The 23,562-nt window shown below is 45.4% G+C and overlaps 1 protein-coding gene across 13 annotated transcripts in view; it reads right to left on the bottom strand.

Moving 5' to 3' along the window:
* Nucleotides 1-23,562, bottom strand: part of NEDD4L (NEDD4 like E3 ubiquitin protein ligase) — a 380,847-nt gene that overhangs the window by 139,000 nt on the left and 218,285 nt on the right. For 7 of the 13 annotated variants that reach the window (XM_070778572.1, XM_070778573.1, XM_070778574.1 and 4 more), the window contains exon 1: nucleotides 18,852-19,712. The exons of 5 other annotated variants lie outside the window; for them this stretch is intronic. In XM_070778572.1, coding sequence (XP_070634673.1) covers nucleotides 18,852-19,391 — 540 coding nt within the window. In that variant the 5' untranslated portion in view covers nucleotides 19,392-19,712. Of the gene's footprint in view, nucleotides 1-17,604; nucleotides 18,783-18,851; nucleotides 19,713-23,562 lie in introns of those variants that run through there. One more of the 13 variants, XM_019986494.2, reaches the window with a different exon arrangement.

Here is a 23,562-nt window from a genome sequence, read left to right as displayed (position 1 = left end):
AGTTTGAGATTAGCAGACACACAGTACATATCCTATGATGGATTATCAACAAGGTCCTACTGTTTTAGCACAGGGAACTATATTCAATATCCCGTGATAAACCATAATGAAAAACTATATGAAAACGAATGTAAATACGTATATAACCAAATCACTTACTGTATAGTAGTAATTAACACAACACTCTAGATTAACTCTAATTCAATAAACAGAAAAATTTTAAGCGCCTCCCTATAATTTTTATCACAAGCGCGGGCGGCTGCAACAGCGCACTAAGCGTGGCCGAAAGGAGCCACCCCACGTCCGAGGTCAGGGGCAGAAGCTGGGAGGACCCCATGCCCGAGGGGCGGCGGCCAAGAGGAGCTACCCGCATCCAAGGTCAGGGGCGGCGGCCGAGAGTGCCAGGCTGCGACAGTGCAGGAACGGCCGAGAGGAGCTACCCTCCGTCCGAGGTCAGGGGTGGCAGCCAAGAGGAGCTACCCTACGTCCGAGGCCAGGGGCGGCAGCCAGGATGAGCTACCCCACTCCCAAGGAGCTGTGGCTGCGCGGGCGCAGGAGGGCCTAGAGGAGCGACTCCATGTTCAAGGTCAGGAGGGGCGGCGGTGAGGAGACACCCCTCGTCCAAGGTAAGGAGCAGGGGCTGTGCGGGCGCAGGAGGGCCTAGAGGAGCTATCCCACATGGAAGGTCAGGAGGGGCGGCGGTGAGGAGATAGCCCTTGTCCAAGGTAAGGAGCAGTGGCTGCGCTTTGCTGGAGCAGCCGTGGAGAGATACCCCACGCCCAAGGTAAGAGAAACCCAAGTAAGACGGTAGGTGTCGCAAGAGGGCATCAGAGGGCAAACACACTGAAACCATACTCACAGAAAACTAGTCAATCTAATCACACTAGGACCACAGCCTTGTCTATCTCAATGAAACTAAGCCATGCCCGTGGGGCAACCCAAGATGGGCGGGTCATGGTGGAGAGGTCTGACAGAATGTGGTCCACTGGAGAAGGGAATGGCAAACCACTTCAGTGTTCTTGCCTTGAGAACCCCATGAACAGTATGAAAAGGCAAAATGATAGGATACTGAAAGAGGAACTCCCCAGGTCAGTAGGGGCCCAATATGCTACTGGAGATCAGTGGAGAAATAACTCCAGAAAGAATGAAGGGATGGAGCCAAAGCAAAAACAATACCCAGTTGTGGATGTGACTGGTGATGGAAGCAAGGTCCGATGCTGTAAAGAGCAATACTGCATAGGAACCTGGAATGTCAGGTCCATGAATCAAGGCAAATTGGAAGTGGTCAAACAGGAGATGGCAAGAGTGAACGTCGACATTCTAGGAATCAGCGAACTCAAATGGACTGGAATGTGTGAATTTAACTCAGATGACCATTATATCTACTACTGTGGGCAGGAATCCCTTAGAAGAAACGGAGTAGCCATCATGGTCAACAAGAGAGTCCAAAATGCAGTACTTGGATGCAATCTCAAAAACGACAGAATGATCTCTGTTCGTTTCCAAGGCAAACCATTCAATATCACAGTAATCCAAGTCTATGCCCCAACCAGTAACACTGAAGAAGCTGAAGTTGAATGGTTCTATGAAGATCTACAAGACCCTTTAGAACTAACAACCCAAAAAGATGCCCTTTTCATTATAGGGGACTGGAATGCAAAAGTAGGAAGTCAAGAAACACCTGGAGTAACAGGCAAATTTGGCCTTAGAATATGGAATGAAGCAGGGCAAAGGCTAATAGAATTTTGCCAAGAGAACGCACTGGTCATGACAAACACCCTCTTCCAACAACATAAGAAAAGACTCTACACATGGACATCACCAGATGGTCAACACTGAAATCTGGGATTATATTCTTTGCAGCCAAAGATGCAGCTCTATACAGTCAGCAAAAACAAGACCGGGAGCTGACAGTAACTCAGATCATGAACTCCTTATTGCCAAATTCAGACTGAAATTGAAGAAAGTAGGGAAAACCACTAGACCATTCAGGTATGACCTAAATTAAATCCCTTATGATTATACAGTGGAAGTGAGAAACAGATTTAAGGGACTAGATCTGATAGAGTGCCTGATGAACTATGGACGGAGGTTCGTGACACTGTACGGGAGACAGGGATCAAGACCATTCCCATAGAAAAGAAATGCAAAAAAGCAAAATGGCTGTCTGGGGAGGCCTTACAAATAGCTATGAAAAGAAGAGAAGCGAAAAGCAAAAGAGAAAACGAAAGATATAAGCATCTGAATGCAGAGTTCCAAAGAATAGCAAGAAGAGATGAGAAAGCCTTCCTCAGCGATCAATGCAAAGAAATAGAGGAAAACAACAGAATGGGAAAGACTAGAGATCTCTTCAAGAAAATTCGAGAAGCCAAGGGAACATTTCATGCAAAGATGGGCTCAATAAAGGACAGAAATGGTATGGACCTAACAGAGGCAGAAGATATTAAGAAGAGGTGGCAAGAATACACAGAAGAACTGTACAAAAAGGAGCTTCACGACCCAGATAATCACGATGGTGTGATCACTGACCTAGAGCCAGACATCCTGGAATGTGAAGTCAAGTGGGCCTTAGAAAGCATCACTATGAACAAAGCTAGTGGAAGTAATGGAATTCCAGTTGAGCTATTTCAAATCCTGAAAGATGATGCTGTGAAAGTGCTGCACTCAATATGCCAGCAAATTTGGAAAACTCAGCAGTGGCCACAGGACTGGAAACGGTCAGTTTTCATTCCAATCCCAAAGAAAGGCAATGCCAAAGAATGCTCAAACTACCACACAATTGCACTCATCTCACACGCTAGTAAAGTAATGCTCAAAATTCTCCAAGCCAGGCTTCAGCAATACGTGAACCATGAACTTCCAGATGTTCAAGCTGGTTTTAGAAAAGGCAGAGGAACCAAAGATCAAGTTTCCAACATCCAATGGATCATGGAAAAAGCAAGAGAGTTCCAGAAAAACATGTATTTCTGCTTTATTGACTATGCCAAAGCCTTTGACTGTGTGGATCACAATAAACTGTGGAAAATTCTTCAAGAGATGGGAATACCAGACCACCTGACCTGCCTCTTCAGAAACCTATATGCAGGTCAGGAAGCAACAGTTAGAACTGGACATGGAACAACAGACTGGTTCCAAATAGGAAAAGGAGTAGTCAAGGCTGTATATTGTCACCCTGCTTATTTAACTTATATGCAGAGTACATCATGAGAAACGCTGGGCTGGAAGAAGCACAAGCTGGAATCAAGATTGTCGGGAGAAATATCAATAACCTCAGATATGCAGATGACACCACCCTTATGGCAGAAAGTGAAGAGGAACTCAAAACCCTCTTGATCAAAGTGAAAGAGAATGAAAAAGTTGGCTTAAAGCTCAACATTCAGAAAACGAAGATCATGGCATCCAGTCCCATCACTTCATGGGAAATAGATGGGGAAACAGTGGAAACAGTGTCAGACTTTATTTTTTGGCGCTCCAAAATCACTGCAGATGGTGACTGCAGCCATGAAATTAAAAGACGTTTACTCCTTAGAAGAAAAGTTATGACCAACCTAGATAGCATATTGAAAAGCAGAGACATTACTTTGCCAACAAAGGTCCATTTAGTCAAGGCTATGGTTTTTCCTGTGGTCATGTATGGATATGAGAGTTGGACTGTGAAGAATGCTGAGTGCTGAAGAATTGTGATGCTGAATTGTGGTGTTGGAGAAGACTCTTGAGAGTCCCTTGGACTGCAAGGAGATCCAACCAGTCCATTCTAAAGGAGATCAGCCCTGGGTGTTTATTGGAAGGAATGATGCTAAAGCTGAAACTCCAGTACTTCGGCCACCTCATGCAAAGAGTTGACTCATTGGAAAAGACCCTGATGCTGGGAGGGATTGTGGGCAGGAGGAGAAGAGGACAACAGAGGATGAGATGGCTGGATGGCATCACTGACTCGATGGATGTGAGTCTGAGTGAACTCCAGGAGTTGGTGATGGATAGGGAGGCCTGGCATGCTGCGATGCATGGGGTTGCGAAGAGTCGGACACAACTGAGCGACTGAACAGAACAATCATTTTTAAGAGCAATAGGGACAGCGTAAAGGAATAATGTGTGTAATTAAATAGTTAATAAAGGGACAAAGTATGCTATTAAATAGTTCATCCCACTAGGGGTCTGTAAGTAAAAAAATATGGGAGACCCCTGTAAACGAATGGTTACTCAAGAGAGCAGCTTTGCTTAACCATAAGCCCAAGCAGGCTTGCTTATAAACAAAACCATGCCACAGAAGCACAGGACATGCCCCTGGACAATAAAACAATGGAGACACGAGAAACGCATCCTGCCAGCGAGCTCAGCAAGTTAGGGATCCCTAGGACGTGCTCTCTGAACACATAAAACACAGTAATTTGTGGACCTGGCTTGGGCACGTAGGGATAGTAAAACTCCCCTGCTCAACCTGGAGGAGGAGCTGGTGATGGACGCAGGATGTCCACTCAAGAAAGAGGAAGGCATTCTTCTCTCCCTCCCCACTTCTCCTTCGATTATAAAACTGTATCCCCATGAGTGATCTTGGGGCCTGGCACCCTCCTGCCCACCTGCCTGTGAGCCTCAGAAGCATCCTATTCTAACAAATCACTTCCCATCTCTCACTTTGCCTCTTGCTGAATTCTTTGCTGCGCTGAGACATAAAGGACTGTGGTACTGGAGGCTCTTCAGAGCCCCCGAAACGACACCCAGATGGTTTGCAGAGGCGCAACTGGAGTGAGGAACCCTTTATACATCTCAAAGGTGGTATCAGGTGCTAAGTGCTCTTCCTCCAGAAAGTCAGATGACTTGTATTTTTAAAAACAGCTACTTTTTTTTCCCTAGGCTCCAGAGAAGCTGGATCGAAATTCGACTTTTTTGATCTACCAAGGTGCTTCCACGTGAGCTATGGACAGGACACAACCTCTGACGTGAAGGCGCTGCGGTCTGGGCTCATCTTCAACGGCCCAAGGACCACCCCCTGCTTCCCTCTCTGTGCTCAGTGTCACTGTGATCCCCCTTCGCTCCCCCAGCTCCCTTCACAGGACCTCTGCGGGCAGGAGAGCAGGTTTCTTCTGCCCGCGCGCTCTTCACCCTCGCAGCTCACCCGTCAGACCCGGCCACACTCAGCCACTGAGAGGGCTTCCCCTGGCCACCCTTCTTCACACAGGCCTCCCCACCACTCTGTCTCAGCCTCCTGTTTACCTCCTTTGGCATATTTACATAAATGCTCACTTCATTTAGTTGTATCTTTTTACCATCTAGCATAACTAGAGTAACTGGAACACGAGCCTCCCAAGAGCATGGCCGCGTCTCTCTTACGGAACACTTGCACCTCCAGAGCCGCATCTAGGAGGTAAAAGGGATTCAGAAGGGTCACGGATCCTCCCTGACCTTCGGGTTCATAAAGGAAGCAACAACAAGCAAACCACAAACTGCTCTGGAGTTCATTAATTTTTTTTGTTAAAGGGAGGAAGTTGCATTAAATAATATTAATTTCCTGCCAGCTTTACCACTGAATTATAGCTTATTCCACAGCTGTTACCTAGAGACTTGGGTTTAGTAAACAGATACTATTTAATCAGTTAAATTTCCAATAAATTTAACACTGCAAAATCTTAATACAAATAAAGATTTGTCTGGGGTAAAAAACTATCCCTGATCTTATATTACATTTTAAGTATCTTAAAGGCATATAAGAAAAGTCTAATATATGGAAAAATCAGAAGTAATAAAGTCTATATTTTTCATACACTGGAATTTATCGTCTATACCAGGGATGATGTCCAATCTATAACAAACTGCAGTCCTATGTTTGAAGTTGTAATTTGCTGACAATCTCATTTCAAGCACATCCAAAATTAGCAACTAATTCTTTACACATACTTTATTAATAGACTCCTGAAATTCAGAGATAAGAGAGAAGCACACTCAGTGTGAAGTAGGGAAAACATACAAAAAGAAAAATAAAGGCTCACTTTAATACAATTATTATCAGATAAACATAATCAATGAGGTTAACTCAATTCCTACATTTTTATCCTATTCAACAGCAAAAGACACAATATGTGCAATTACATAACTGTTGATAAAATTACTTGATATAATCAACTGTACATCATGGTTTATAATTTGGTTTTCATACTTTACAGACCTAAAGGGTGACTTTTAAATTTTGACAACTCTTTGGATTTAATGAAAATCAGAAAGAACTTTGCTAGAAATACATCTAGGGGAAAGGCAGCCACTATTATAAAGTGATCTTCGTTTGGCCTTTAAAAAAGAGGAGAATAAATCATTTTTGCTACACACCAGAAACTAACACAACATTGTAAATTAACTATAGTTCAATTAAAAAAAAAAAAAAAGGAGAATAAACCATCAAACCCTTGAAAGTCCTTAAAGTCTGAAGTTGCCGACACATGGTAGTTTAGTGACTCATAAAATCTTTTCTAAGAAAACTTTTCATTGATTTTTTTCATGGTTCTTCCATACAGTCCAGTAGAAAATTCATTAACCCTAAAAGGATAAGCACAAAACCCAGACAGCAATAAAAATTAAGATGAACCACAAATGTGTGCACGAACATAAAAGCAGATGACAGGTTTGCTGGGCCCCCAATCCGTAAACACCTGGGAAGAACTTACATCTCCTTCAGACGGAATAATTGTAAAAAGAACTCACACTGATCAAGCACTAATACACTGTATGTGCCAAGAACTGTGCTAAACAGCTGGCACAGATTCTATCCCACTGCATTCTAAAATCTTAAAATAATCTGATTCCAGACATGCTCCAAGGAAAAACAAGAATAAAATAGGCAAAGGGACTGGAAAGACAAAAGGCAGATCACATGCTTTATTCAAGAAGAACGACTCAAATCCTTACTCTCAGCCTATTTACAGCCTCATTCTATAAACAATCCTAACAAGCTTGCCTAAACACCTGCTGAGTCGTTAGCAGGTAAAAGGAAGGCAGGTTACTATACTGATGGCTATGCTGCTGCTGCTGCTAAGTCGCTTCAGTCGTGTCCGACTCTGTGCGACCCCATAGAAGGAAGCCCACCAGGCTCCCCCATCCTTGGGATTCTCCAGGCAAGAACACTGGAGTGGGTTGCCATTTCCTTCTCCAATGCATGAAAGTGAAAAGTGAAAAGGAAGTTGCTCAGTCGTGTCTGACTCTTCCCGACCCCATGGACTACAGCCTACCAGGCTCCTCCATCCATGGGATTTTCCAGGCAAGAGTACTGGAGTGGGGTGCCATTACCTTCTCCGATACTGATGGCTATAAAAAGTGGTAATTGACGAGCAAGAAAGATGGAAAATCAACATAAGCAGCAAGCTCGTCCCAAAGATCATGGGCGTCTTGAGAGCTTTAATGATGATGCAAAATGTATTATATATCTTATTAAGCCCTGATGGCATCATTAAGAAAAACTTCCATAAAGAATGACTACATTATACAATAATCCTTTGCTGTGAGGGTAACAGTCAAAAACAAACAAAACAAAACATAGAGATATGCTTGGAATGTTCAACTTAAGACAGCGTGAAAAGGAGTGCAGAAGCATGTGAACTATCCTTGGAGAGCTCACCTGTAAGACCCCCAGACGCGGCTGGAGTAATAAACACTCCCTGTGCTGGGCGCCGGGCTCCCCGCGTGGCACAAGTAGTAGAGAGTCCGCCTGCCAACGCAGGAGACTCAAGAGACACGGGTTTGATCCCTGGGTTGGGAAGATTCCCTGCAGTAAGACATGGCAACCCACTCCAGAATTCCTGCCTGGAAAACTCCATGGATAGAAGAGCCTGGTGGGCTACAGTCCATGGGGTCACACAGTGTCGGACATGGCTGGACACACACGCACGCACCGGGCGTAGCAGGAACAGCAGTGGTTTGGGCACCAGGTCTCCTGGCATCAAAGCTCTGCGACCCTCTCCCTGTGTGCCTTCGGACAAGCCATATGCTTGTTTGTTTAAAAAACGAGACACTGGTGCAGCTAACCTATAAAATCCTTTTGCATTTTTAATATTCTGCTTTTAAACATTACAGGGAAGAAAGCACCTATTACCACTTCTCTGAAATTCATGAAGGCTTGACGCCTTGTCAACACTTCCAAGAAGTGGAGTTTTCAAAACCACAAAAATGCACTCTGTTAATATTTACAGAAGGAAGATAGCTTTCGTTCCCTGGAGAACAGTCACATTTGCAGGTAAGACCTAACAGGGCAGACCGGCCTTGCCTGTCTAGAACCGGGACCCCACTTTCACCTGCTCGTGGCGGTTGGAAATGCAAGAGAAAATTATTGCTTTCCTTTCGAAGCAATTTGGGGAGAGAAATTTTTCTCCATGTAAGTTGCAAACATCCAACTGTAACACACTGTTGCTCTTAACACATAAGCCTCCTTGGAAAGGAAATGTACCTTGTGGACTAAGCCACAAAAGGACAGCCCACTTCCAGGATGGGCCACCACACAGACAAATGTATATTTGGAGGGGGTGATGAGGAAAGAACATATAAGAATAAATGCACTACATCAGTATTTACACCAGGGGTGACTGATTAACTCCAAGCCGAGATTAAGGTGGTCACTAGTACTAACTTCTTAAACTAGTTGTTCTCAACCCTGGCTGCACGTCAGAGTCACCTGGGTGCCATCCCCCACTCCCAACAATCACCCACACCTGGCCATGGGGTCCTTTAATGAGCTGGATAATCAGAGTCGATGAGATTCTCCTTACCAAATCGGAATCATCCTTGGCAGATTTCATTCTGTTAGGAGTCTGCCTATGAATAGGCAGAAAGAGCAATACATTAAGAGAGAATTGAAAAACCTGATGACCAGTGGCTTGTGCTGGACAGAAGGTTAATTTTAATACTTAATTCTTCCTGCTGTGTTGAACTATTCAAACCCCATTCTGAATGCAGGGTGTGGAGAGAAAGGAAAAAAAAAAAAAAAGGCCCTCAGTAGGCCTAGAAATGCTTGTGAGAACCTAGGATGATTTTCTGAGTTGTGAAGCAATGGCTTTTTAAGCTGCTATCCTGTAGATAAAGACCATTTAGTCCTATCCCGCCCCCAACACAACCGACCTTCCCTGCCCCTCCACCCCCCCACCCCAACCCCCACTTCAGGGAAGTCTTCCCGCATCTGTTTTGCTTGGCAACACACACCAGCATTCCAGCACAGGCCACCTGGCCACCGAGACAAGGTTGCAACACATTCATGTGGCAAAATAAGAAACCTGCTCAAAAGGAAAAACTATCTGCCCGGAGGGTTCTGGGAGCTCAGATCAGCGGACTGCAGGGCTCCGCTCCCTAAGGGAGGCGCCTCCGAACCACTTGGTACCCTGGCCCTGACCCCTTCCTGGTCGCGAGGCTGAGACACTGTTCCCAGGCCCGCTCTCTCTAATGGAACTTTCCACTCTCCGAGGCCTCCATCGGCTTCGGCAAACCCAGCACCTCTGCACAGGCCTGAAGACGTGGGTTCCGAGAAATGAGGAGCCACTTTCTGATGCCTTAGGCAGGACGTCAGCACAAAACACTGGGGCTTGGTATTTCCCTTTGTTTCAACCCATGTTATCAGGGAAACTGTTGCTGGGACAAAGGAGCATCAATTTCCTCAGCAGCGACTTAAGAATGCTCTCCCGGGCTCACATCTTCTCCCTGCACCGAGGCTGTGACCGTGTTTCAAGGCCTCCGTCTGTCAAGGAAGCACACGATGAACCAGAGGACAAAAACAATGACCTCAGAAACTGGGGAAAACAGATGCAGCAAGCCCTGCTCCGGGACACGACTTCTGAAAGGCCTGCCTCTCTCTGGGGGTGAGGCCTGCAGGCTAAACGAGCTATTTTAAACGCTGCAGATCTGCTCTGCAGCCCACACATTATTCATCAATGGACAATATGCCTTACAATAAATGCAATCTGCAAATCAGGAGCAGACTGCCTGGTGCAAAAGTGCAAAAAATAAACCCACCCACATCCTGCTGTGACACAGGCAGCAGAAAGCCTCTTGAAAGAACACTTGCTTAAGGAGAATAAATGCTTCCCATTTTCCAGGCCCTGCGCCACCACAGGGACGGTCTCCGGTACTCAGGTCTGACGGTCTGAGAACTGAGGCTAGACTAACCAGCCTGAGAAAACGCACGACTGTTCCAAGGTTCTGGAAGAGGAAACGCAGCCAAGGTTGGGGCTCTGCCCATCCTCTAAGGGGACGGGCGCAGCTCTGAGGCCTCCCTCTTTCCGCCTGCAGGCCCCGTCCAGGAGCCGGTGCGGGCCCTGAGGATGTAAACAGGATCGCACCTGCCGTCAGCAGCCTCCTCCCTCCATACGACACCCACTCCACCACCATGGGCTTCGAGGCCTGGACACCCTGTCCCTCTGCACCCGCTTCAGCCCTGTTCACCTCCACACCCATCCTCCTACCTCCAGCCAGGTGCTGGCAGAATAGGTCTGTGGAAGGCAGGCAGGTAGGAAAGGAAGGGATTCACTCAACTCCACATTTGATGGCAAGAGAGGAATTATTCATGCTGATCACCACACGCCCCCACCCCCCCACCTGCCAATTCTTTAACAACCGTTGGCATTAAGAAACAACAGGTTGAAACTTGCTAACTGTGATCAAGGAATTAAAATTATTGGGCAAATACTCAAATCACATCACTGGTGGTTTCTACCTTCAGTCTTTCAAAACATGGCTCCTCCCGCTGACCCACTGAGACAAATCCCGGTCATCTTTCTAGATCTAGTTCCGATCTTCCCCTTCCATGACATCACTTCTGTCCATCATGACCCACAGTGTCCTGTCCTATGTATAAGCATGCCTTAATGGTTGGACTCTAAGAGGCTGGGAAGACTGTTCTGTAGAACTTTCTGTTCAGCGGATAGGACAGCTCAGATGAGGCACGTGTGCCCAGCAGAAGCACTGACTCAGGAGACCCCACACAAAGCAAGCACTGGTACCCGCCACAGGCAGCGGGCGACAGACTGCTCACAGCGCTTCGCACGCTGCACGTTCAAAGATAATTACTGCATGCTTGTGAGACACAGAATATTCTCAAGTGTGAAAATAACACCCTCAGTTTCCTCATCTTTAAACTAGAAGGGTTAGGGTTAGGGTCTACATAATTCTTAAGGAAACTCGCATCTCTAAGTTGATAAACACAAAATAAAACACGACCCTTGCTGCATATACCCATCAAAGGAGAGCACTGGACTGCAGGATACAGGAGCATCTCTTGCTAATATAATTTCAACCAAGGGTGTAGGCGGGCCCTTAAGCACACTGTGTTTATATAAAACGATTTTCCGCACTTTGTCCTTTGCTACAGCATCTGGGTATCCTCATAATATATATGTGAACACGTAGATTATTATATCAGGATTTTAAAAAGAAAACAACAAAACATGGCTTCTACCATAAGAGACTGAAAGTGAAAAAGTGAAAATTAGTCACTCAGTCATGTCTGACTCTTTGCGACCTTGTGGAGTGAAGCCCACCAGGCTCCTCTGTCCACGGAATTCTCCAGGCAAGAACACTGGAGTGGGTTGCCATGTCCTTCTCCAGGGGATCTTCCTGACCCAGGGATTGAAGCTGGGTCCCCTTGCAGGCAGATTCTCTACCATTTGAGACAAGAGGTTAACAAACTTAAATACTGAAATTACATTCAAGTGTTTAAAGTTATACTACAATTAAGCATCTCTTTTTTCAAGTGGAAAAGCATGATCACGAAGTGCACACTGAACAGATACTAACCTTGAGGTGCTTTTACTCTTGAGAAAGGTACTATAAAGAACCCAGAACGAGGCTGTTAGTATGCAGTGTTCAACCCAGCCCAACTCCTTAGGAAAGTGAAGAGCCCCACAGCGGACCTTCTAGCCTGAAAACCTCTCTGCTGTGAAGACACGCTAGGTTCTTCAGCTGGAGCTCAGGACACGTGTTTCAGTTTTTCTACTCCATCTTGACTTTTCTACTCAGCTCAGTTTTTAAACAATCGGACCACAGCAGCTTTTCTGTCCTCCTTGAACAGTCAAATACCTAGCTGGGTATTTTAAAAGAAAATGGAAAAAAAAAAAACCCTCAAGTATGATAATGAAGCTTTAAAAAGTCACTCAAGGAACTGGATGAGTGATGACATATGTGGGTCATTAAATATATTTTAAAAGTTTGTCAGTTCTGGATTATCCCACAGAGAGTAAGAATAAAAAACCATACATCTATCAAACTATTTGAATCCTTACATACCCAATATAATGACATCCTTACCCTGTCTGAACCTCCCAGCAAAAGGTAAGCAACAAAAGATCACGGATTAAAAGCAGATTCCTCAGAGTTATTAGATGAGAGATGTAAATGCCACCTAACTTGCCCTGATGTATAAAAATGAAGCCCCAAAAGAAGGCTATGTAAATTCTGAAAGGCAAATTCACCTGGGGAAACGCTGGTCTTTTCCCGCCTGGAGGGACTTTCTGCTTACTATGTATAGCTCATAATATTCAGTACAAAAATAAACAAGTTGTTTTAAAGAACAGATAGTTGGGGCAGACACCTGAAGGAATCAAAACCAAGTATTTGAACACTAAGTGTGCCCACAGTGTGCTTCACTTGTAGCTCAGTCGGTAAAGAATCTGCCTGCAATGCAGGAGACCCGAGTTCAGTTCCTAGGTCTGGCAGGTCCCCTGGAGAAGGAAATGGCAACCCACGCCAGTAATTCTTGCCTGGGAAATCCCATGGAGAGAGGAGCCTGGAGGGCTATAGTCCCTGGGGTCACAAGAGTTGGTCAAGGCTTAGCGACTAAACCACAAGTGTGGCCACAACAGTCAAACCAGAGAAAGCAGGGTCCCTTTCAACTCAATTGATGATACTTCCATGACCTTTTCCTTCCCTTGAAGCAGTCTAGTCCAAAGTGTCAGAACAGCCCTTGGTTCTAAAATGATCAGGGTATAAAAAGCAGGCTTGGTGAAATTCAATCTACTTCATCCTGCAGCCTGAAGACTACACTTCCTGTTAAGATGTGGTGATGCTTGGAGACCCCTGAGGAGTCCATTCAGGACACAGCACAAAACAGGCAAGACACTGACCATTTCACTCAGGCCCACCATGCAGCCCACTATTTCACTGCCATTCCCTCTTGCCCAAGGAAGGATAGCGAAATAAGTAAAAACAAGAGATTTTAAAAAGGAAAATCCATTGGAAACATCATGCATCTGTGATACATACTGTGTCGAGATTATTTCTGAAAATCTTTCCACCATCTCCATCTGCCCAGAAAAAATCATCAAGCTCCTAAACGACACATTTTAGTGCATATTTTTAACACTCTGTCCTCTCAGGCCTTTTTCACCTTAAACTGGAGCTGGCTGTACATCGTGGGGAGACTGCTGTCCTCTCTTGTGGAGGACGTGGACTGTTAGGCTGCCTGGTACGAATCAAGGGAACTAGATGATTGCAGACAGGTTACCAAGCCTCTCAGTAATCACCAGCCAACTGTGGAGTGGGCTTCCTGAGCTGCTTTCGGCATTCAGAATGGAAACTTAGATATTCTGGTATTCGAGCATTCAAGCAACAGTTTCAGCACCTTCCATGAATTCCTGCTTTTTCCTCATTTTTTGCAAATGTCTTAGAGTTTAAAAAGGACAATGTATTTCTGGCATTGATCCATTTCAGCATCAATGCAGTTGATTACTTTCATTAAAAAAAATCTGCTTGATCAAATTCCACAGACTCCTATTCAGAATTTTTACCATCTGAGCTACAGGGAATTGACTATTTAGATTAGCCCCAATTAATTTTAAACTATCAACTATACAGAGACACGTAACGTTGATTAAATTTAAGGTGATTCTTACATGGAGTAAATATCTTCCAGTATTGTGAAGTTTTGAGATAACAATTTTCTTATTAGCATGCATTATAAAATTGTAGTTTTAGTTCAATGCCGAAGAACTCTGCCTCCAAGCTTAGCCAAGAGAAGCAGCTGCAGCGTTTATGAAAACCCTCTAAAAGGCAGTATCCAATAAGGCCTATTCCCAAATACTGCCCTCATTTGTAAACCACACAACGTGGAAATTTTGTACAGATAACGTTAGATTCCTGCTCAAAAGCCACAGCCAATAAGAAGGAAAGACAAACAACTGGAAACATGGCCTGGTTTAAAAAAAAAAAAAAAATATATAGATAGATAGATAGATACACACATATATATAGCCAAAACGACATGGCAAACCAGCAACATGTCTGAAATGCCAGCAGATATAACTATGTTTAAGTTTCAAAATTCAATCGCGCAAACACAATTAAAGGTCCTGTTGTCCGAGGCAGAGTGACAATCTAAATGCAGTCTCCTCAAGGCCTGTGGCACCACAGGGCACTGTTAGGCCTTGTGATGCTGACTATCTGAGGGGCAAACACTAGGGAAGGCTGAGATGACAGTACACGGGAGATGAAAGCCAGTCACCGAAGCAAACGATTCCAGGTGTTCCTTAAGTCTCTGTGGCCCTGTGTCTAACACCCTGTGATCAAAACCCGACTGTTCACAGCAACCGAATTACCTCCCTTGGGGAACAATCTGTACCTTACAGAGATGTGGGTAACAAAGGAAAAGGCCAACACAGCGCCTCATTGGAACCTCACCATAAGCCCGCGAGTTGGGTGTTTTTAGCCTCCTTTTTCACTGACAAGGGAGAAGGCTCAGAGAGGGAGTCTCACCTCCTGGGGCATGTCAGGAATCTGCAGAGCCCAGTCCACTAGGCCAGTGCTCCAAGGCACCCATCGAAGCCGCCATCTCCAAAATCTTCAGCATTAAAACGTCACATCACAGAAAGCACTGAGCTGCTACACAGGTGTTTGATGTGCAAAGATATGAACATATTTTTTAAATTCCCATCCTGCTGCTGCTGCTAAGTCGCTTCAGTCGTGTCCAACTCTGTGCAACCGCTATAGATTCCCATTCTACATAGATACAAAAAATGGTAGATAGAATGTGACACTGACATTAGGTGTGTGTCATTAGTTATCACACCTAATGACAGTTTCACATACCTTCACTGGAAACAGTAAATCAACAGTTTTACCATATGGTGGTCGGAAAAGCTGAGCGAGGCAGTCGGATGGTTATATTAAGTGAAATAAAGGCCAGCACTGATCCAATTGTGAAGTGCTACAGAGATGTGAGTGTCACCCGCAAGCCCTTTGTTTCCGTGTGTACACACCTACACATTATCACGTACACTTTTCACTAATCCCTCTAAGGTAAATTTCAAGTTACATAATATTGGAACACAGCTGTATACAACCAGGTTGAGCGAGACCACTGAAAAGAAAACCTCACAGAATCCGATCAGAGACCAAGTCAGTGCAAGGACGACCAGCTACTTTTTAAACCTCTACACTTTGGTGGCGGTGCTTTTAAATAAAGAAAGAATGTGCCTGCAATGCAGGAGACCTGGGTTTGATCTTTGGGTTGGGAAGATCCCCTGGAGAAGGGAATGGCTACCCACTCCAGGATTCTTGCCTGAAGAATTCCATGGACAGAGGCGCCTGGCGGGCTACAGTCCATGGGGTCGCAGAGAGTCAGACACGACTGAAGGACTAACGCTTGTACATATTTTCCTAGAATTAATCTTTTAAGGTAAAAAGGAGACACCAACTAATACTAAAGTCAAAAATGTTCTGTAGAGTCGAATCGCCCTGTCTAAAAGAGACCTAAACTAAATTCTCCCCAAACAAAAAGAGCTGGGGTATTCCTCTGCCATTCAGTAAAAGGAATTGGGAATCACAGAAGATTGCCATGCCGCTTCTGTGACACGTGTATCCACGGGAAGGGCACGGGGGGAGATTTAGAGAACCCAGGAAGAAGTAGAGAAAGCACGCTCTTTCCCTGTAGCGTGTGGAGTGGGTGTCAGAAGAAGTGTTCTCCCCCGCCCCCCGGCCCTTTGATCTCTGTTTACATTTTGAATTCTGTGTCAGCAAGAAACAGAGAGTCCCAGAAACTTTCCAAGGACTCAGTGTGATGTTATATACACGGTGGACCTTAAACATGTAATGACATTATTAATGGGATTAGAAAACCGGCTCCTGAAACTTGCAGGATGCAGAGCCAAGCAGTTGCTATGCACGAAGGCATCAAGCAAGGGCACAGAAACCCTGATAAACAGGATCCCTCTGCCTCAGAGTCACTATCATGCAGTTAGGAGGAATCCAAAACACTAATTCAAGAAAGTAACTAAATTATTCACTAAATAACCATTAAAATGTACAAAGTAAACTGGTAAGGTATCAGCATTTTGAAATATTGTAACATGGTAACTAATAACTCTAAAAAAATCAATTCTATCTTACTTCACAGACTGGGTAGAACAAAAAAAAAATCAAGGCTCACAAGAGGTCCCTGGAATCTGATTAGCATTTTTTTTTTACAATCATGTTGCATTTTAAATTTATTCGTGACAGTCATGACAGGATATCTGGGAGGCACTGAGCAAAGTTCTCAACAAAATAGCCTTGTAATAAGGTCTAAGGCATGGATCGTGACATCTGAGCACATTCGCAAAAGGAATCTTGAAAGGTTTTCCCCATCAAGAAAGATTTTTGACATCATTCAAAAGACCTGACTGTAATCGATTTTTCATGTAAACTAATAATGAAATGCCCTTCTGTCCAAAGCAGCAGATATTTGAAACGTCAAAAGAGCTTGGTGGCGGCCAGACTGTAGACGCCCAAGTGAATGTTTTCCCTCAAGATAAATAAGGCCGTGGCAGCTGCTGCCTACACTTAACACCCCTGCCCATTTGAAACACGTACAAAGTGTTGAATGGAGCCGACAGTTTTGTTATGAGACAAGTTTTGTTTTTGCTTCTCGAAGAAGCAAGTTTTCACTTAAAAGAAAAAGCCAGCTTCCTACCAACCCTTCACAAATTTATAGAAGTGTACAAAAATACAAATTCGAAAATAAAACCTACTATGCTCTAGATGGAACTTACTTTCCACAAAAAGCTCTTTATTCTAGAACTTACATTTCCAAATGTGAAGAAATTTTATTTTCCACTCTAACAGCCCTTGAAAGTTAGAATGGCCCTTGCATGTAAATTACACAGAGTGTTTGGTATGTTCCACTTGTTTTTTTAATCCCGGGAGAAACGTCAAGCCAAATGAGACTGTAATTATAAAAATCCATTTGTCCTCAACACCTAACTGCAAAATGATTTAAAAGTCTGATAAGTTGTCAAAACTCAGGATATCCATGTTGTCAATATTCACGTGGCAGGTGGTCCAAATTCAGCATGAAAATATGCTGCCCAAAGAAGTCTACACCTGTCGTGATGGTACTTTCTTGGGATGAAGGTTAGATGCTATTATCAGAATTTTGTTGAAATATGTACCACTGTATAAAAACGGTATTGGTTCAGACCAAAAATACAGCATTTTCTAATGAAAGGGCTAGAGATAATAAAAGAAAAGGGTGTATAAAAGGGAAAAGAAGAAGAAACGGTTACATTAACAGTTATAAAGTTATATTAACAAGAAAAATATATTGACATTTAGCACCTGATTATATGCCTTCAAAATACTGAAAGACAACAATGGATCAGTGATAAAACTTACTCATACGGCCAAAAGTATTTCTCGACACAAAATAATAAAAGATGATATGGTTCCACAGCCAAACTCAGTCATCCACTTTGAAAAGTCGTAATTCCCAACTGAAACCAAACACAAAGTCTCCCAGACATTTCACTGCCATATCCTGAAATCCAGCCGTCGGAGGAAATTCAAGGAAAACAACCCCAACTCAGAATACAAGGAGCTTGTCCTTTGGAAAAAAATAAAGCACGTGGCTAGTGATTAGTAGTAAAAGAAAGCTAACTGGTGAAACTTTGCATCCCATGACCAACTATGAAAGCTGCAGAGTCATCATTTGCCTGGTGGAGTTAGCAGCTGTCTGTCTGTACTCCATTTCACTGAAAGGGAGAGAGCAAGAACACAGGAGCAATGAAGGCCAAAATCTGTTGCTGGGCTTCCGTTTCCACAGCTGGAGGCTGGGCACTTAACTATTCTATGTACAGCAGCCCAGCTTAGACACTCGAGTGGGCAGTGTTCAATTGCAGGGGTGCACGGTCTGACCATTAACAAGCCCCCAGCAGTTTCCCCTCACCTTGGCCTCACAGGCCAATCTGCTTCAAAGACACATTTCCTCCCGGCCCACAACTGTGGCTACCTTTGTTCACTATAACTTAATGGGACAAAAAAAAAAAAAACCCAACAAACCCACAAAGACAATACGTTATACAACCAGGGCCGGCCCTGTACAGCTAAAAGGCCATGAGGAAGAATGGGTCCAACTTGACATATGCTTAATTATGAAGCAACCAGACACATTTAACCCGAGATTCTCTCACCTGGATTAGAAAGGATTATTTTTTAAACGCGAGTGTCCTCACAGCTTGTATCTGCAAGCAGCTTTTTAACGCATTTCCAACGTCAACACGCTGGGGCACTGCACATTAACTCAAAAAGTAATGACATCTTAAAAAGTCTTTTATTGAGAAGGGAGGGAAACGGGGGAAAGGGTTGTCTGGATTTTTCAAAACAGAGTTATGAGACTTTGAAGACCTAAGGCTACGATATTTTCTAAAATCGGCTAACTAGTTTCATGGACTTCTACCAAAGGCGGGACCACAAATCGTGGACCCAGAACCCGGCCAAACACACTAAGTTACTCTGGCCCAAAGCAGGGAAAGCCCCTGAAGGGAGGAGGATGTTGTTTATTTTAATTCCGCTGCAGAATACGCCTGCTGGGCTAGAATCGGCCCCTTCCTCGTGGGGACATACGGTATCGCAGGCTCACTTACCGGGGCGCCGGCTCCCGTGGAAGCCGGGCCGGCCGCTGCGGCGTCCTCCTCGGGACTCTGGGGGGCTTCCTCGGGCCCCCGAGTCACGAGGATTCTGAAGTGCTGCTGCCCCGCGTTTTGATCCTGCCTGATCTTAAACGTGCAGCCCTGGCCCTGTGGTGACCTCTCGGCCACCGCTTCGGTCCTGTGGGCATCGGGAGCCACCCTGCGGCCCCGCGGGGGTGCCTCCGGGTCTGGGTGGCCGCGCTCCTCCGGGGGACTCCCACGCTCAGCCCGGGGCTGCGTGGGGTACGAGCTGCTCCTCTCCAGCCGGATTCGGGGATACCTCACCAACCTGTCCCCCTTGGTGCCGGTGAAGCCGAAGTTGAAGTCGCCGCTCGGCGCGGGCCCGCCACCACCGGCTGGCGGCTGCTGCAGCTGGAAGACAAAGCAGCGCTTCCCGGAGCTTCCAGAAGCATCTGGAATGTGCTGCAGGGACCAGCGCCTGGGCTCGGGCGCCGCCGCTGCGGGCCCAGCCTGGCCCTCGGCTCCCGAGGGCATCAGCTTCACCGGGCGCACATCGGCGCTAGACGCGCGGTGTTGGACGCGCACGGCCGGCAGCTCGGCCTCCTCGCGGCCGTCGGGGCCCGGCGCTCGGCGGCGGCCACACGTGCCGTTGAGCTGCGGGCCTGGAGCCCCGGGCCCCCCGGGAGGGGAGCCATCGCCGCCGCCGCCGTCGTCGAGGCTCTTGGCCTCCGGGGGCTCCCCCGGCAGCTCCGTGCCCGCGTCGCCGTCGTCGGGGGCGCCGTCAGCCGCCTTGCGCTGCAGCGAGATCTGCACGGACGAGCTCCGCGTGGGCCGCGAGTCCACGGGGCCCAGCAGCTGCGGGATGAACATGGATGTGCTGCGCTTGAGCGCGCCCACGCCTCCCCGCAGGCCCGCGTCCTGCGCTCCGCTCGGGGCCAGCGCGACCGCGCCGCCCCGCCGCGGGAGCGTGTGGAATGCCATGAAAAAGTCGTCTTCTCCCTCCTGGTCTAGGATCTCCGACTCGGGGGCTGTGTTGCTGCGGCAGGAGCCAAAATGAAACCGAAGCCGATGGGCCATGGTGCCCAGAGGGCCAGGAAGGGACAGGGCGAGCGGCAACAACAGGCCTGGCGCTGCCAGCAGTCAAACCCCAAAGACACGAACTCCAAGGAAAAGCGTTCCATCTGCCAAAGCGTGAGCACTGCGGCACCAAGGGCGGCAGATAGCAGAAATAACCCAAGTGGCAAGCGGCATTCCAGGCATGATTGGATAAGAGCAGAAAGCTCTCATCCGCACTGTGACAGAGGGTAGGGTGGCCGGAACCACATGACCGCGGTCTCCCTCTCCAATGCCAGCTTCTGGACTTAGTGGAGTTTTCTTCCCCCTCTCGCTCTCATTTTTTTTTTTTTAAACAGCAAGAGCCTGAAACAGCACCTTCCCAGCTGCTGCTTTTCCATCAGACAGGAGTGGCCCCAGCAGGGAGCTCTCACAGCTGACTAAGGCAGCAAACAGAGTCCGAGCCATGCGGCTATAAATCTCAGTGCAGCGCGCTCCCTGGACAGTTCTTTCCAAACCGAGCTGGGCACCCGGGCGCTGTCTCACCGATGCGAGAGAACTGGCACCCAAGGCAGAAGCACACAGAGGAACCCCCTTGCCATCGAACCCAACAGTGACAAGTGAAATTGCAGGGGCTGCAGGAAAGCCCTTTCAGGAGCAATCGGATGTTACGTGCCCCTCTTACATATGATATCACCACACTACCACGATGGAATGCAAACTAATAAAACGTACTATAAATACGATTACACACCCCACAGAATGCGTGTCCCTTTAACGTTAAATAATTAGAACATGATCTACAAGTAACAAAATAGCTGAGTGGAGGGAGGGGGGCGAACAACTTACTGCCAGTTGGGGTCTGCCTCTGGCTACCACCACATGTTTTTTATTTGAAAGATGGGGAGGGCGGGGGACACAATCTCACACATAATATGATTCTCAGATACGGCAGTGCCAGAGGAAAGGAACCCAGCTGGAGAAGACATTCCCCCCTGTATGCCAGATAGCAGAAAAAACAACATCCCCCCACTCAAAAAAAAAAAAAAAAGGGAAAGACAGTTGAAGAAGTGTGTTGCTTGTGGCTTTTGTAATAAATTAACTTAAATACCATGCAGAAAAAAAGTCTGCCTGGAGCTGACTGTTTTCCAGTAAGAAGTCAGCAGTATCACCCCAGTTGGGTTACAAACAGAGAATCTTGTTTCTTTTGAAGGGCCAGAAAGGACCTAAGTAATAAAAGTGAAAGTCCATGTTCAAAAAACTGTCATCGGACTTGTAGCTAATTTGGATATATTCTGTGTGCTTTAAACATACTCTTTTCTGTGAGCCAGAAACATCAGTTATTTTAAAAAAGAGGTTTATTTAGGAGGGAATAAAAAAAAAATGATGGGGGGCAAAGGGGGAATACCAAGCTGCAAAGGGTGACAAAGTTTATTTTAAAATCCGCAAAGCATGGCTCTGTCAGCAGCCCTGGAGTCCAGGGTGTGGAGGATTAACCCTGTGTTTACATGCATTCAGACCTGTTTTCTAAAGGCATGGGTTTTAAATGCCAAAAATGATCTCTATGAGAGAAATGGAAGCCAGTTTGTTTAACGCGAAAACTGCCAAGCACCACTACAGTCACGTACTGTCTTAGCCGGATTAATAGCCAACAAAGAAAAAGCCACCAGCAGCAGCATTCACTGCACAGTAACAACACTGCCGAGGGCCTGGGGCAAAGCTCGGTACATAAAGCACAATCTTTCAGATAAAGTTTGCATTCACGTGGGGTTTCTTAGAGCTTGGCATTCACTCAAAGCCCTTTTGGGCTTGAAACTCTAGTTTAGGGCTCATGGCAAGGCCATCTCCAGTCATTCTTTTAGATAATGGAAATGGAAAACAAAAATTTTTACAGTGTATTTCTTTTAGTAGAAGGAAAATAATGAGTTAGAATCCATCTGACAGGAGGCAATTTTTCCACAGTGTTGACCCTTTCTTCACCTTCAAGTGTTATTATACTCAATAAATGAGAAAGGAAGAATTAGTCTGTGGCTGCATGTATATCTCCAGGGACTTACTGTTACTCACTGAACGTTTGCTGAATTCAGTGTTTTCTGGATAAGAGATGGAGTGCCAAGAACTGTACTCTCAAGCAGAATTTCTCACTGGATTTAACAAGAAAATAACTTCACACACAGAGCAGAAGTGATTTAGCCATTCAGTACTACTAAGTGTCACCTAAGGTATAAAATGTCAAGCTCGATGCAAAGCCACAGAAAATCCACATATTTTAATAGAAAAAGCTATCAGGATGGTGGGCCAACATCTTTGATTTTCTAATTTGGAGAGTGATACCAGGCACAGGAGATCAAATATGCTCCCAAGTTCCATGCTAAGGGTTAAGGCTTGGCTGTTCTCCACCACTGGCTTCCCTGGTGGCTTAGCGGTAGAGACTCTGCCTGCCAATGTAGGAGATGTGGGTTTGACCCCTGGGTTCAGAAGATCCCCTGGAGAAGGAAATGGCAACCCACTCCAGTATTCGTGCCTGAGAAATCCCATGGACAGAAGAGCCTAGCAGGCTATAGTTCATGGGGCTGCAAAAGAGATGGATATGACTTGGCGACTGAACAACGACAAATTCACCACCACTGGCCCGAGACTTAAGAGACTAGCAGTTACATAATTACATAAGGGCTCTAGACCTCAGTGCTCTCATTTGCAAGGACAGGACATTAAATGAGATATTATAAGTCTCCTTCAGATCAAATATTCTATAAAACTCAAGCTATTCAAGTAGTTCCAGTTGAATTCTGCAAAAAGAAGGGTTCATAAGGACGTTTATTTTAAGCAAATAATATATGGTTAAACCTCTGTATCTATGTTCTACATTCATGGATTCAACCAACCGTGAATCAAAAATATTGAGGAAAGGGAGTAATTCCAACAAGTTCCAAAAAGTAAAACTTGAATTTGCCTCATACAGGCAACTATTTACATAGCATTTACACTGTATTGGGGTATCGTAAGTAATCTAGAGATAAATTTCAAGCATACAGGAGAATGCATTTAGGTTATCTGCAAATATTACACCATTTTATATTAGAGACTTCAGGGTCTTTGGATTTTGGTATCTGCAGGAGTCACGGTACCAGGCTCCCCATGGAGACTGAGGGATGAGTGGACATTAAGTTTCAGGACATTGAGTTCAGGAACTCAAAAGCAGATTTGTGTACAACAACTACATTCACTTATAATGTAAGGTTCGCCCAAAAGTTTGTTCAGGTTTTTCCATAACATCTTACAGGAAAACCTGAACAAACTTTATGGTCAACTCAATACCACTTCTGAGAGTACATTAAAAGTTAGTATGTATCATGATAATATTCATTTTCATAGTTGCAAACCTTGCCTTGTGAGTACTTGCTGTATACATTCTAGGGAGTTAATTCTGGCAAAGTACTTAAAGCCAGATTTGCTTCTGAAATTGCATTTCTAAAATGAAATCTAAGTTGTATCAGTTACATACCTGTGCACGCACACAGAATACACAGCTACCTACCATCAATCTATATAAAACGTTATTTGCAGCAAACTGATGCCTCAGGCATATCTCTGGTTCTTTGAAGATACTTTCAATTAAAATACTTTTTAATTTTACCTATTAAATATATTA

Source organism: Bos indicus, chromosome 24 (genome assembly GCF_029378745.1).
Source record: "Bos indicus isolate NIAB-ARS_2022 breed Sahiwal x Tharparkar chromosome 24, NIAB-ARS_B.indTharparkar_mat_pri_1.0, whole genome shotgun sequence".
In the NCBI taxonomy this organism is placed as follows: domain Eukaryota; kingdom Metazoa; phylum Chordata; class Mammalia; order Artiodactyla; family Bovidae; genus Bos; species Bos indicus.
Note: the sequence above shows the minus strand (reverse complement) of the source record. Positions and strands in the feature narration are given on the sequence as shown.